Source organism: Scyliorhinus torazame, chromosome 6, assembly GCF_047496885.1.
Source record: "Scyliorhinus torazame isolate Kashiwa2021f chromosome 6, sScyTor2.1, whole genome shotgun sequence".
NCBI lineage: Eukaryota > Metazoa > Chordata > Chondrichthyes > Carcharhiniformes > Scyliorhinidae > Scyliorhinus > Scyliorhinus torazame.
This window is the reverse complement of record NC_092712.1, coordinates 18,358,721-18,372,047: the sequence shown is the minus strand read 5'-3', so window position 1 is coordinate 18,372,047 and position 13,327 is coordinate 18,358,721. Positions and strand designations below refer to the sequence as shown.

The window sequence follows — 13,327 nt, the reverse complement described above, 5'->3', positions numbered from 1 at the left end:
CCCATAAAATCTACTCATCCAGGCCGCTGTCATGTGCGCCCGGTCACCACCTTAAATTAGATCAAGCTGAGCCTTGCGCATGTAGCGGTCGTGTTGACCCTGCTCAGTGCCACCGCCCATAGGCCGTCTTCCACCTCACCCCCCAGTTCCTCCTCCCACTTACGCTTCAGCTCCTTTATATGCATCTCCTCCGCCCCCATTAATTCTTTGTAGATGTCTGAAACGCTCCCCTTCCCCCATCCATCCCCTAGACACTACCCTATCTTGAATCCCTCTTAGTGGCAGGAGTGGGAAGGATGATACCTGCCTGCGCAGAAAGTCCCGCACCTGAAGATATCTAAAATCATTCCCTGCTGCCAACCCAAACTTCTTCTCCTCCAGCGCCCTCAAGCTGGGGAAGCTCCCTTCCAGAAACAGGTCCCACAATTCCCGCCCTTTGCCATACCCGAAATTCCCCATCTAGGCTCCTAGGAGCGAACCGATGGTTTCACATATTGGGGACCAAACCGATGTACCTCCTCCACTGACCCCAGATCCTCAGGGCCGCCACCACCACGGGACTGGTAGAATATCTCGCCGGCGGGAACGGCAACGGTGCCATTATCAGCACCCGCAAGCTGGTGCCCCTGCATGAGGCTGCTTCCATCCGCTCCCAAGCCGCCCCCGTCCCCACCACCCACTTCCTCATCATCGCAATATTGGCCGCCCAGTAATAATTACTAAAATTTGGCAGGGCCAGCCCCACCTCCCCCCCGATTCCTCTCGAGCATCACTTTTTTCACCCGTGGGGACTTACCCACCCAAACAAGCCCAAAATAATTTTGTTGATCCTTTTAAAAAAGGACCGCGGGATGAAAATTGGGAGGCATTGGAACACAAATAAAAATCTCGGCAATATCGACATCTTTACCGACTGCACCCTCCCCACCAGTGACAGCGGGAGCGCATCCCATCTCCGAAACTCGCCCCATATCTGCTCAACCAGCCGGGACAAGTTCAACTTGTGTAACCGGCCCCAGTCGCGCGCCACTTGTATCCCCAGATATCTAAAATTGTCTCCCACTAACCTGAACAGTAACTCCCCCAGCTGGCTCTCCTAACCTCTTGCCTCGACAACAAACATCACACTCTTAGAACTGGCTGGGCAACAGTAGACAGAGAGTCGTGGTGGAAGGGAGTGTCTCAAAATGGAGAAAGGTGCTGTTCCACAGGGATCCGTGCTCGGACCACTGTTGTTTGTGATATACATAAATGATCTGGACAAAGGTATAGGTGGTCTGATTAGCAAGTTTGCAGATGATACTAAGATTGGTGGAGTGCAGATAGCGAGGAGGACTGTCAGAGAATACAGCAAAATATAGATAGATTGGAGAGTTGGGCAGAGAAATGGCAGATGGAGTTCAATCGAGGCAAATGTGAGGTTATGCATTTTGGAAGATCTAATTCAAGAGCGACTGTACGGTCAATGGAAGAGTCCTGGGGAAAATTGATGTGGAGAGAGATCTGGGAGTTCAGGTCCATTGTATCCTGAAGGTGGCAACGCAGGTCGATAAAGAGTGGTCAAGAAGGCATACAGCATGCTTGCCTTCATCGGACAGGGTATTGAGTACAAGGGTCGGCAGGTCATGTTAGTTGTACAGGACTTTGGTTAGGCCACATTTGGAATACTGCGTGCAGTTCTGGTCGCCACATTACCAGAAGGATGTGGATGCTTTAGAGAGGGTGCAGAGGGGTTTCACCAGGATGTTGCCTGGTATGGAGGGTGCTAGCTATGAAGAAAGGTTGAATAGATTAGGATTGTTTTAGTTGGAAAGACAGAGGTTGAGGGGGGACCTGATTGAGGTCTACAAAATTATGAGAGGCATGGACAGGGTGGATAGCAACAAGCTTTTTCCAAGAGTGGGGGTTTCAATTACAAGGGGTCACGATTTCAAGGTGAGAGGGGGAAAGTTTAAGGGAGATGTGCGTGGAAAGTATTTTACGCAGAGGGTGGTGAGTGCCTGGAACGCTTTGCCAGCGGAGGTGGTAGAGACGGGTAAGATAGCATCATTTAAGATGCATCTATACAGATATATGAACGGGAAGAGACCAGAACATAGAACAAAGAACATTACAGCGCAGTGCAGGCCCTTCGGCCCTCGATGTTGCGCCGACTTGTGAAACCACTCTAAAGCCCATCTACACTATTCCCTTATCGTCCATATGTCTATCCAATGACCATTTGAATGCCCTTAGCGTTGGCGAGTCCACTACTGTTGCAGGCAGGGCATACCACGCCCTTACTACTCTCTGAGTAAAGAACCTACCTCTGACATCTGTCTTATATCTATCTCCCCTCAATTTAAAGCTATGTCCCCTCGTGCTAGACATCACCATCCGAGGAAAAAAGCTCTCACTGTCCACCCTATCTAATCCTCTGATGATCTTGTATGCCTCAATTAAGTCACCTCTTAACCTTCTCTCTAACGAAAACAGCCTCAAGTCCCTCAGCCTTCCCTCATAAGATCTTCCCTCCATACCAGGCAACATTCTGGTAAATCTCCTCTGCACTTTCCAATGTTTCCACATCCTTCCTACAATGCGGCGATCAGAATTGCACGCAATACTCCAAATGCGGCCGCACAAGAGTTTTGTACAGCTGCAACATGATCTCATGGCTCCGAAACTCAATCCATCTACCAAAAGCTAACACACCGTACGCCTTCTTAACAACCCTCTCAACCTGGGTGGCAACTTTCAGGGATCTATGTACATGGACACAGATCTCTCTGCTCATCCACACTACCAAGAATCTTATCATTAGCCCAGTACTCTGTCTTCCTGTTATTCCTCCCAAAATGAATCACCTCACACTTTTCTGCATTAAACTCCATTTGCCACCTCTCAGCCCATCGCTGCAGCTTATCTATGTCCCTCTGTAACTTGTAACATCCTTCCGTACTGTCCACATCTCCACCGACTTTAGCGTCATCTGCAAATTTGCTCACCCATCCTTCTATGCCCTCGTACAGGTCATTTATAAAAATGACAAACAGCAGTGGTCCCAAAACAGATCCTTGTAGTACACCACTAGTAACTGGACTCCAGTCTGAACATTTCCGATCAACCACCACCCTTTGTCTTCTTCCAGCTAGCCAATTTCTGATCCAAACTGCTAAATCACCTTGAATCACATTTTCTGCAATAGCCTACCGTGGGGACCTTATCAAAAGCTTTACTGAAATCCATATACACCACATCTTTACCATCATCCACCTGTTTGGTCACCTTAGGCACGACCCAATCTTCACAAAACCGTGTTGACTATCTCTAATCAAATTATTCCTTTCCAGATGAGTATACATCCTATCTCTTATAAACCTTTCCAAGACCTTGCCCACAACAGAAGTAAGGCTCACTGGTCTATAGTTACCGGGGTTGTCTCTACTCCCCTTCTTGAAGAAGGGGACAACATTTGCTATCCTCCAGTCTTCTGGCACTATTCCTGTAGACAAAGATGACCTAAAGATCAAAGCCAAAGGCTCAGCAATCTCCTCCTTAGCTTCCCAGAGAATCCTCGGACAAATCCCATCCGGCTCAGGGGACTAATCTACTTTCACACTTGAAAACAGAGGGAAGTAGATCCTTGGAAAATAGAAGACAGGTTTAGATAAAGGATCTGGATCGGCACAGGCTGGGAGGGCGAAGGGCCTGTTCCTGTGCTGTAATTTTCTTTGTTCTTCGTCATATTCAATTTGTATCCCGAAATCCGGCCGAATTCCCCCGGAATCGCCATAATCTCCCTCATCCCTGCCCCTGGATCTGCTATATATAGGAGTAAGTCATCCGCATACAGCGATACCCTATGCTCCACACACACCCTAACCAGCCCTTTCCAGCCCCTAGAAGCTCTCAGAGCAATTGCCAGCGGCTCTATGGCTAACGCAAACAGCAGTGGGGAGGGGGGGCATCCCTGTCTTGTCCCCCGATGCAGCCTAAAATAGTCCGAGGTGGTCTTATTCGTCCTTACACTGGCTTCCGGGGCCTGGTACAACAGCCTGACCCAGTCGATAAAGCCCCTACCAAACCCAAACCGTCCCAGCACCTCCCATAGATAGTCCCACTCTACCCGGTCAAACGCCTTCTCTGCGTCCATGGCCACAACTACCTCAACTTCCCTTCTCTCCGGGGGCATCATAATCACATTAAGCAGCCTCCTTATATTGGCTACCAACTGCCTACTCTTGACAAATCCGGTTTGGTCCTCCATAATCACCTCCGGCTCACAATCTTCAATCCTGGAGGTCAACACCTTGGCCAGCAACTTAGCGTCCACATTAAGCAACAAGATCAGCCTATAGGACCCACATAGCTCCGGGTTCTTGTCCCATTTCAATATTAACGAGGTGGTGGCCTGTGACATCGTCGGGGGCAGTACCCCTCTACCCCTCGCCTCATTAAAAACCTTAACCAGCAACGGGCCGAATAGCCCCGAAAATTTCATGTAAAATTCCACCGGGAACCCGTCTGGCCCTGGCACTTTACCCTACTGCATCGCTTTCAAGCTCTCAGATATTTCTTCGGCCCTAATCGGAGCTCCCAACTCACTCACCAGCTCCCTACCCACCCTTGGGAAAGTCAACCCGTCCAGAAAGAGTTTCATCTCCTCGGGGCCCCATGGGGGGGTTCCGAGCGATAGATTCCACTATAAAAGTCCCTAAACGCCCTGTTTAGCCCAGCCAAGTCCCCTACCAGGTTCTCATCTCCATCGACCACCTTATCAATTCCCCTCGCCGCCTCCCTCTTCCTCAACTGCTGTGCCAGCATTCTGCTGGCCTTCTCTCCATATTCATACAGCGTCCCCCTCGCCTTTCTAAGCTGCTCCACTGCCTTGCCCGTGGACAGTACCCCAAACTAAGCCTGCAGCCTCCAGCGCTCCCTTAACAGTTCCGCCCCTGTGGTCACCGCATACCTCCTTTCTAACCGTAGGATCTCCTTGATCAGTCGGTCCGTCTCTGCCCTGTCCGTCCTGTCCGGATTGAAATCAACTTCCCTACTCTCTCGCACACCACCTCGTCCGCGAACAAGCCCACGTCCAATCGCCACTGCGGGCGTTGGAAGCTCTCCTCACTGGCCTGTAGTTCCACCCAGTGTGGGGCATGGTCCGAATTAGTGATGGCCGAGTACCCAGTGTCCACCACCCCCGCCAGCAGATCCCTACTCAAACTGAAAAAATTGATCCGGGAATACACTTTAATGTACATGCGAGTAGAAAGAAAACTCCATAGCCGTCGGCTGCCTGAACCCCCCCATCTGCTCCATGAAGCCTAACAGCTCCTTTGCCATCGCTGGCACCCTCCCCGCATTCGAGCAAGACTGATCCAGGCCGGGGGTCGATAACCGTATTAAAATCCCCCCCCCCCAAATCACCAGCTTGAGAGAGTCCAGATCCGGTATCTTCCCCAGCACCCTCTTGATGAATTCAACATCGTCCCAGTTCGGCGCATAGACATTAACCAATACCACCTTCCACCCCTCCAGCTTACCGCTCACCATAACATAACGCCCCCCCCCCCCCCCCAATCCGTCCGAAACTATACTGCCCACCTGGAATTGCACCCGCTTATTAATTAAAATCGCCACCCCTCTCGTCTTGGTTATAAGCCCTGAATGGAAGACCTGACTGACCCAACCCTTCCTTAGCTTGGCTTGATCCTCCACTTTCAGGTGTGTCTCCTGCAACATCACCACGATCGCCTTCGGAGCCCTCAGGTGTACGAACACACGGGCCCTCGTGACCGACTCGTTCAGCCCTCTAACGTTCCAGGTGATCAGCCTGGTTGGGGGGTACCCCCCCCCCTTCCCGGAGCAGCCATCCCCCTTTCTGGTCCCGCCTATGCGCCGCGCCGCCATCTGCCCGCCTTCACCCCCAACCTCCTCTCCGTCCCCGAACCCAGGCCTCTCCCTCGACAGCAGAGTAACTCCCCCCTCCCCCCCTAGCAACATCACCCTATAACCCAACCCCTGCACTGTATTGAACCAATACACGCCCCCCACTGTGCTTCCGTGGACTAGCTCACCCAGCTAGCCTGGTGACCCTCGCCTCCGGCGCCACAATGTCTCCCACCTATTGTTCCCTACTCCCCTTCCCCCGCCCATCAAATCCGCTTCTCGCATCAAACCAAAACCGAACAATCTCCTAATTACCATAGGAAACAGCCCAAGAGAGACAGAGACCCCCACAAGAAAACCCCTCAATAATACAATTTAAAGTAATACAAAATATAATACAAAATAAAAATGTAAAAAAAGCCCCCACCAACCATCCCCATCAAAACACTGAAAACCCCAACAAAAACCGAATATCTTTTACTCCCCCCATCTTCAAAGACAAAAAAAAAGGCAACAATCAAGCCATATACACATCGTTCAAACAAAAGAGAAAGATACCGCCGCTGAAGTCCAAAACGTTCTCAGTTCTGCGCCAGACCCTTCTTCTTGACAAAATCCATCGCCTCTTCGGGCGACTCCAAGTAATGGTGCTGGTCCTCATGAGTGACCCAGAGGCGCACCGGATAGAGGAGCCCGAACTTCACTTTCTTCTTGAACAGGATCTCCTTCACTTGCCTGAAGCCTGCCCTCGTTCTGGCCGCCTCCACACTCAGGTCCTGATAGACGCGCTTAATGCGGTTGTCCCACTTGCAGCTCCTGGTACGTTTGGCTCCCTGGAGGACACACTCTTTATCCAAAAATCTGTGCAACCGAACCACCATTGCCCTTGGGGGGTCCCCCGGCCGTGGCTTCCTCGCCAATGCCCTGTACGCCCTGTCCACCTCCAACGGTCGGGGAAAAGCCCCCTCCCCCAGAAGCTTCTGGAACATATTTACCACAAAAGCGCCAGCATCAGCCCCCTCAGGGAGACCGACAATTCTTAAGTTCTGCCGGCGCGCACTGTTCTCCAGCTCGTCCACCTTTTCTGCTGATCCTTCAGCAACCCCACCTCCAGCTCCTCCACCATTTGGTGTTCCTCCTGGTCCGCCAGCACTTTCTCCAACTTCTGGATCGTCCGATCCTGGGCATCCAGCCTACGTTCCATCCGATCGACCGACTCCTTTATTGGGTCGAGACAATCTTCTTTCGGTCTGGCAAAGCCCTCTTGGATGACCTGCATCAGCTCCTCCATCGATGGCTGGGCCATCGCAGCAGGGGTCCGTACCTCGGCCATGTTAGCTTCAGCAGCCACTTCTATCCAGCCCTTGCTTATCCTTCTATTTCTTCCCTTACGATCCCTTGGGGTGCTCCGTTCCATGCACCACTGTGTGGATCCAATACTTAAATGCCCTCACTTTCAAAATCAGAACTCAAAGCCACAAAAAAGTTGGGGAAAAAGGTCCAAAAGCCCGGCCAGAGCGGGAGCCACCAAGTATGCGACTTACTCCCTCATAGCCGCCACCGGAAGTCCCTGCTGCTGGAGATTCTACTCAGCTTTGCTTTGTAGCGCATTATGTTGTTTAAGCCTTGCCACAACCAATGAGAGTCCTTGACATTAGTCTGTGATTCTAGCTTAGTCTGGTATTGTCTCTTGGCATCCCTGATGGCATTGCGGAGGTCGTACCTGGATTTCTTGTATAGGTCATGGTTGCATGGTCAAGGCTCTTTCCACAGCATTTTCCAGACCTGTACTGTCTAGACAAACAAGAACAGCAGACGCAGGGAACACCTCCACCCGAGATGCTTCCCCACAAGTCACACACCTCCCTGAAATCATTGCCATTCCTTAACCATTGCTGGCTCAAAATCCACCAACTCCCTCCTTTATTGCGAGTGTATTTACACCAGACGGACTGCAGCGGTTCAATAAGCCGACTGAACATCACCTTCACAAGGGGAATTAGGGACAGACAATAAATGCTGCCTTTTGAATGATGTCAACGTTCCACAACAGAATTTTTAAAAACTAGCGGTTCCTGCTGGAAGCTGAGCATGTTGACATCATGTGCCATGTTCAGCTCTCTCCCTCTGCGAAGCAATAGCCCTTCAATTTAACCACTCATAATGCTGCAGGTTGCTGATGGCTGTGGACTAATGCCCTAGAAATTAATCATCATCTTCAGCTAGAGTTAGAGAATAAACTAGAGCAGGTCTTTTTTTGTTTAAGTTTATAAGATACAGGAGCATAATTAGGCCATTTGGCCCATCGAGTCTGCCCCACCATTCGATCATGGCTGACCTCACCCTGGCCTTAACTCCACCGCCCTGCCCGTTCTCCATAACCCTTCAACCCATTACCAATTAAAAATCTGTCTAACTCTTTAAATTTAGTAAGAAGTCTTGCAACACCAGGTTAAAGTCCAAAAGGTTTGTTTCGAATCACTAGCTTTCGGAGCACTGCTCCTTCCCCAGGTGAGGAAGGAGCACTGCTTCGAAAACTAGTGATTCAAAACAAACCTGTTGGACTTTAACCTGGCGTTGTGAGACTTCTTACTGTGCTCACCCCAGTCCAACGCCGGCATCGTCACATCATCCTTAAATTTACTCACTGCCCCAGCATCCACCGCACTCTGGGGTAGCGAATTCCACAGATTCACAACCTTTTGGGGAAGTAGTTTCTCCTCAACTCAGTTTAAATTTGCTACCTCTTATTCTGAGACTATGACCTCTCGTTCTAGAATGGCACACAAGAGGAAGCATCTGCTCCACGTCTACTTTATCCATACCTTTTAGCATCTTATATTCCTCAATTTGATCGCGCCTCATTCTTCTAAACACTGGAGAGTGTAAGTTAGGTTACAAACTGACATAAATATCTTGAATTTTCACTGGAACTCACCTCTGCATCATGGATCAATCTGTAAACCTGTAGCTGAGATGTTCCAGCCACCACCAGGTTTCGCTCAGTGTTCGAGAAGAAGCTGCAGTAGATAGCAAACTCAATCCCCGTCGGGGGGTGCGTTTGGCGATACACAGCATACATCCTGCCAATTCCTGCAAGAAAAGTCAAAACATTTTTACTTTTAACTTCAGAAGTCGTAGGTGCAATAGGAAAAGAGGTGGCCTGGTCCTGACAAGGCAGCGCAAACTTTGAGTAAACATTCAACAAGATCTTTACTGATCCTTTGAGTAAAAAAAACTAGGAATACTGGGAGCCACGGACCAGGTTAAGAATAATAATCGCTTATTTTCACAAGTAGACTTTCGCCACATTCCGGCGGCTGGTCCGGGAGGCCGGTACGGGAATTGAACCCGCGCTGCTGGCATTGTTCTGCATTACAAACCAGCTGTTTAGCCCACTGTGCTAAAAACCCAGGTCAAAAGCAGCGTTTAGCCCACTGTGCTAAAAACCCAGGTCAAAAGCCTTTCAGGAACGAAACAGAATTGATGCCCCAAGCCAAGCAGAAAGGACCAGGCATCTGAAGGATGAACTAAAACACACTGTCGCCAATGAGGTATAGTCATTGTTGTAACAACATCAATGGTGGAATAGTTACAGCACAGGAAGAGGCCGCTCAACATGCTGTGTCAGTGCTGCCTCTCTGCAACTCCAACTGCCCCACCCTTTACCCATAGCCCAGTTTTGTCTTCAGTTCACTTTTGAAAGCAATAATTGACTCTTCCTCCCACACACAATTCAGGCATTGCATACCAGACCCTAACCAATCACTGCATTAAAAAGCTTTGTCCTCATGTTGCAGTTGCTTCCTTCTTTCAATCACCTCAAATTGGTGTCTTCCCAACCCTTTCACCAATGGGAACAATGTCTCCCTATCTACTCCGGTCAGTTCCTTTATGATTAGGAACACGTCCAATTTCCTCTTCTCCAAGGAGAACCACCCCATCTTCCCCAATCCACCCACGGAACAGAAGTTCTGCATTTCTGCAACCACTGTCGTAAATCTTTCCTGCACCCTCACCAATGCAATCACATTCTTTCTAAAATGTGGTGCCCAAAATTGAACATGATAATCCAGATACGGTCAAACCAGTGTTTTATAACAGTTCACCAGTTTCCTTGATTTATACACATCTGGTTATAAAACCCAGGATCCCATACGCCTTCCTAAACGCTTTCTCAAATTGCCTTGCCACCTTCAATGCTTTTTGCACATACACCCACCCACAAGTTCCTCTACTCTTTTAGAACTGTACTCTCTTATTTTATGTTGCCTCCTCCTGTTCTTCCTATGAAAACATATCCTTCACAATTCTCGAGCACGTCTTGCCTATTTCATAAGCCAATTATTTAAATAACCAGATTGTCGGTCACAGCCTCCCCGAACAGACGCCGGAATGTGGCGACTAGGGGGCTTTTCACTGTACCTTCATTGAAGTCTACCTGTGACAATAAGCGATTATTATTACCCCACAGTACCTAGCTAATCCCAACAGCCAGCCTCGAGGTCAGCGCAGACTGAAAGATTAACCCAGGTTAATTTGTGAGGTTAATTCATCATAGAATTACAGAACAATACAGCATAGAAGGCAGCCATTTGGCCCATCGAGTGCACCAACTCATCTGCAGAGAATCAAATCACGACAGAATAATGGGTTAATGGATTTAGTAGACCAGCCTAAACAGATTAATCTGGGGTAAAAACAGAAAGTGCTAGAAACACTCAGCAGCATCTGCAGAGAGAGAAGCAGAATTGCCCTTTCAAGTCAAATATCACTCTTCTGTTAAGAGGAATCACATTGGAATTGAAACTTTAACTCACTCCTCTGATGCTGTCAGACCTGCTTGTGTTTTTCTAGTATGGGCAGCACAGTGGTTAGCACTGTTGTTTCACATCACCAGGGTCCCAGGTTCGATTCCGGGCTTGGGTCACGGTCTGTGCGGAGTCTGCATGGGTTTCCTCCAGGTGCTCCGGTTCCTCCCACAAGTCCCAAAAGACATGCTTGTTAGCTGAATTGGACACTCTGAATTCTCCGTGTACCCGAACAGGCGTCGGAATGTGGCGACAAGGGAAATTTCACAGTAACCTCATTGCAGTGTTAATGTAAGCCTACTTGTGACACTAATAAATATTATTATTTCCGACCTTTTAGATTAATCTGGAGCTTGTGAGATTACTCGGTTACCATAGATTTAGAAGTTAACCTGGAATTTGGGACTATAAAAAAAATTCCTTCTTTCATGCGACGTGGGGGTCGCTAACAAGTCCAGCATTTTGTTACCCATCACCAACTAACCTTCACCCAAGTGGTTTACTTAAGAGTAAACCACATTGTTGTGGATCTTGTGGGCACACGTGGGCCAGACCATGCAAGGAATCACAGAATCAGTAAGGTGCAGAGGGAGCTATTTGGCCCAAAGTGTCTGCACCGCCTTTTTGAAGGACAGCAGATTTGTTTCGCCAAAAGGAAATGAGCGAACAGGTTGGGTTGTCACGACAATTGATGATAGTCGTGTGGTAACCATTACAGAGACTAGCGTTCAATATTCCTGATTTTATTAATTGGATTTGATTTCCACCAGCTGCTGTTGTGTGATTTGAACCAGCGTCCCCAGAGTTTTAGCCTGAGCCTCTGGATTACTAGTCCAGAGACATGACCACTGCGCCACCATCTAGATCACTCTGATTTGAGGGTTCATTTAGAACCCTAGGTACCTTTTCACAGACTACCCAGAGTGCAGAAGGAGGCCATTCGAGTCTGCACCGACTCTCTGAAAGAGCACCAACAGACATAGGAGCAGAATTAGGGCACTTGGCCCATTGAGTCTGCTCCGCCATTCAATCATGGCTTATATGTTTCTCATCCCCATTCTCCTGCCTTCTCCCCATAATCTATACCTGGGCACAAACCTCCGTCCTATCCCCGTAACCCCACCTAACCCTTGGACGCACCAAGAGGCACGTTAGCGCGGCCAATCCACCGAACCTGCACGTCTTTGGACAGTGGGTGGAAACCGGAGCACCCGGAGGAAACCCACGCAGACACGGGGAGAACGTGCAGACTCCGCACAGTCAGCCGAGGGGAATCGAACCCGGGTCCCCGGCGCTGTGAGGCGGCCGTCCTAACCGCTCCCCCAGCCAAGGGGGAATCGAACCCGGGTCCCCGGCGCTGTGAGGCGGCCGTCCTAACCGCTGCCCACCCCCATACCCAATTTTACTATTCATGGGGATGTGGGCCCGCTGGCTGCGCCGCTGTTTCAGTGACGGGTGGGGGCGAGCTGCCTTCTTGAGCCGCTGCCGTCCATGTGGTGCAGGCCCGGGGCCGCGGGAGTTTACACTTTGGTCCGTCCTGGCGGGTGGACCCACAGCTTGCCCGATGCAGAAGCCAGGAATGGCCGGGGAGGTGGCCCCGCGGCCGCCGCCGCTCCCGACCGACAATTCCACTCGCTTACCCGGACCGGCCTCCCGCTCAGTTTAAAAAGCAGCCGGAAGGCTTCCCCTGCAGCGGCACTCCGGCGAGAACATGGGTGAGAGTCGGCACGCCAACGGCCGCCGGTACCGGAGGGAGGGGGAGGGGCCGAGGAAGAGGCGCGCCATGCTGACCCCGATCACGTGAGGCGGAGGGGCGGCTCTCCGCCAATCAGGCGCGGCCGGGAGTCCGAGCTCCGCACATGCGCGCCGCGAGTCCGAAATCCGCACATGCGCAGTGGAGCGGGGGGCTTGGCGCCCTTTCGCCGCCACCCTCTGACCCACCTGGCGGCGGTTGGCATTTTAAACACGACGGCCCGGTAGGAGGCTGTCTGCTTCCCCATGGAGATAGGGAGTCTTCAATTTTTCTTTTCTTCCTCTGGTCCTTTCTCGGACCCTCTGTGGGGGTGTTTCGGGCTTGGCGTCTGATCGTGGAGTATCTCCGGGCCATTACGCTCCGCCCGCTGTCACCATGTTTAGTTTGGGGCCTCGAAGGAGTTTCGTCAGAGTTTGCCATTACAGGTCCGCTAACGTCTTGGTGAGCCACATCAATCATAGAATCCCTACAGTGCAGGAGGAGGCCATTCGGCCCCTCAAGTCTGCGCCGACCCTCTAAAAGAGCAGCCTACCCAAGTCCGCACCCTTGCCCTATCCCTGTAACCCCATCACCCTACCTAACCTGCCATCTTTGGACGATGGGAGGAAACGGGAGCACCCGGACGAAACCCACGCAGACACGGGGAGAATGTGCAGACGAGGGATATTATGAATCTTGTCAAAAAGAAAAAGAAGGCATTCGTAAGGTCTAAAAGGCTTAGGACAGATGAAGACCTTGAAGAATATAAAACAAGTAGTGAGAAAGATCAGGTAGGAGTTAAGGCTAAAAGGGGTCATGAAATTTCATTGGCAAACAAGACTAAGGAAAATCCTGAGGCATTTATACATATGTAAAGAGCAAGAGGGCAGCCAGAGAAAGGGTTGGTCCATTC

General features: G+C 50.4%; 1 protein-coding gene across 2 annotated transcripts in view; it reads right to left on the bottom strand.

Moving 5' to 3' along the window:
• cpsf1 (cleavage and polyadenylation specific factor 1) overlaps positions 1 to 12,490 on the bottom strand; it is a 142,267-nt gene extending 129,777 nt beyond the window's left edge. For both annotated transcript variants that reach the window (XM_072507982.1, XM_072507983.1), the window contains exons 1-2: positions 12,323 to 12,490; positions 8,810 to 8,964 (exon numbers count right to left, since the gene is read on the bottom strand). In XM_072507982.1, coding sequence (XP_072364083.1) covers positions 8,810 to 8,953 — 144 coding nt within the window. In that variant the 5' untranslated portion in view covers positions 8,954 to 8,964; positions 12,323 to 12,490. The remainder of the gene's footprint in view (positions 1 to 8,809; positions 8,965 to 12,322) is intronic.
• Between the last annotated feature and the right edge of the window lie 837 nt (positions 12,491 to 13,327).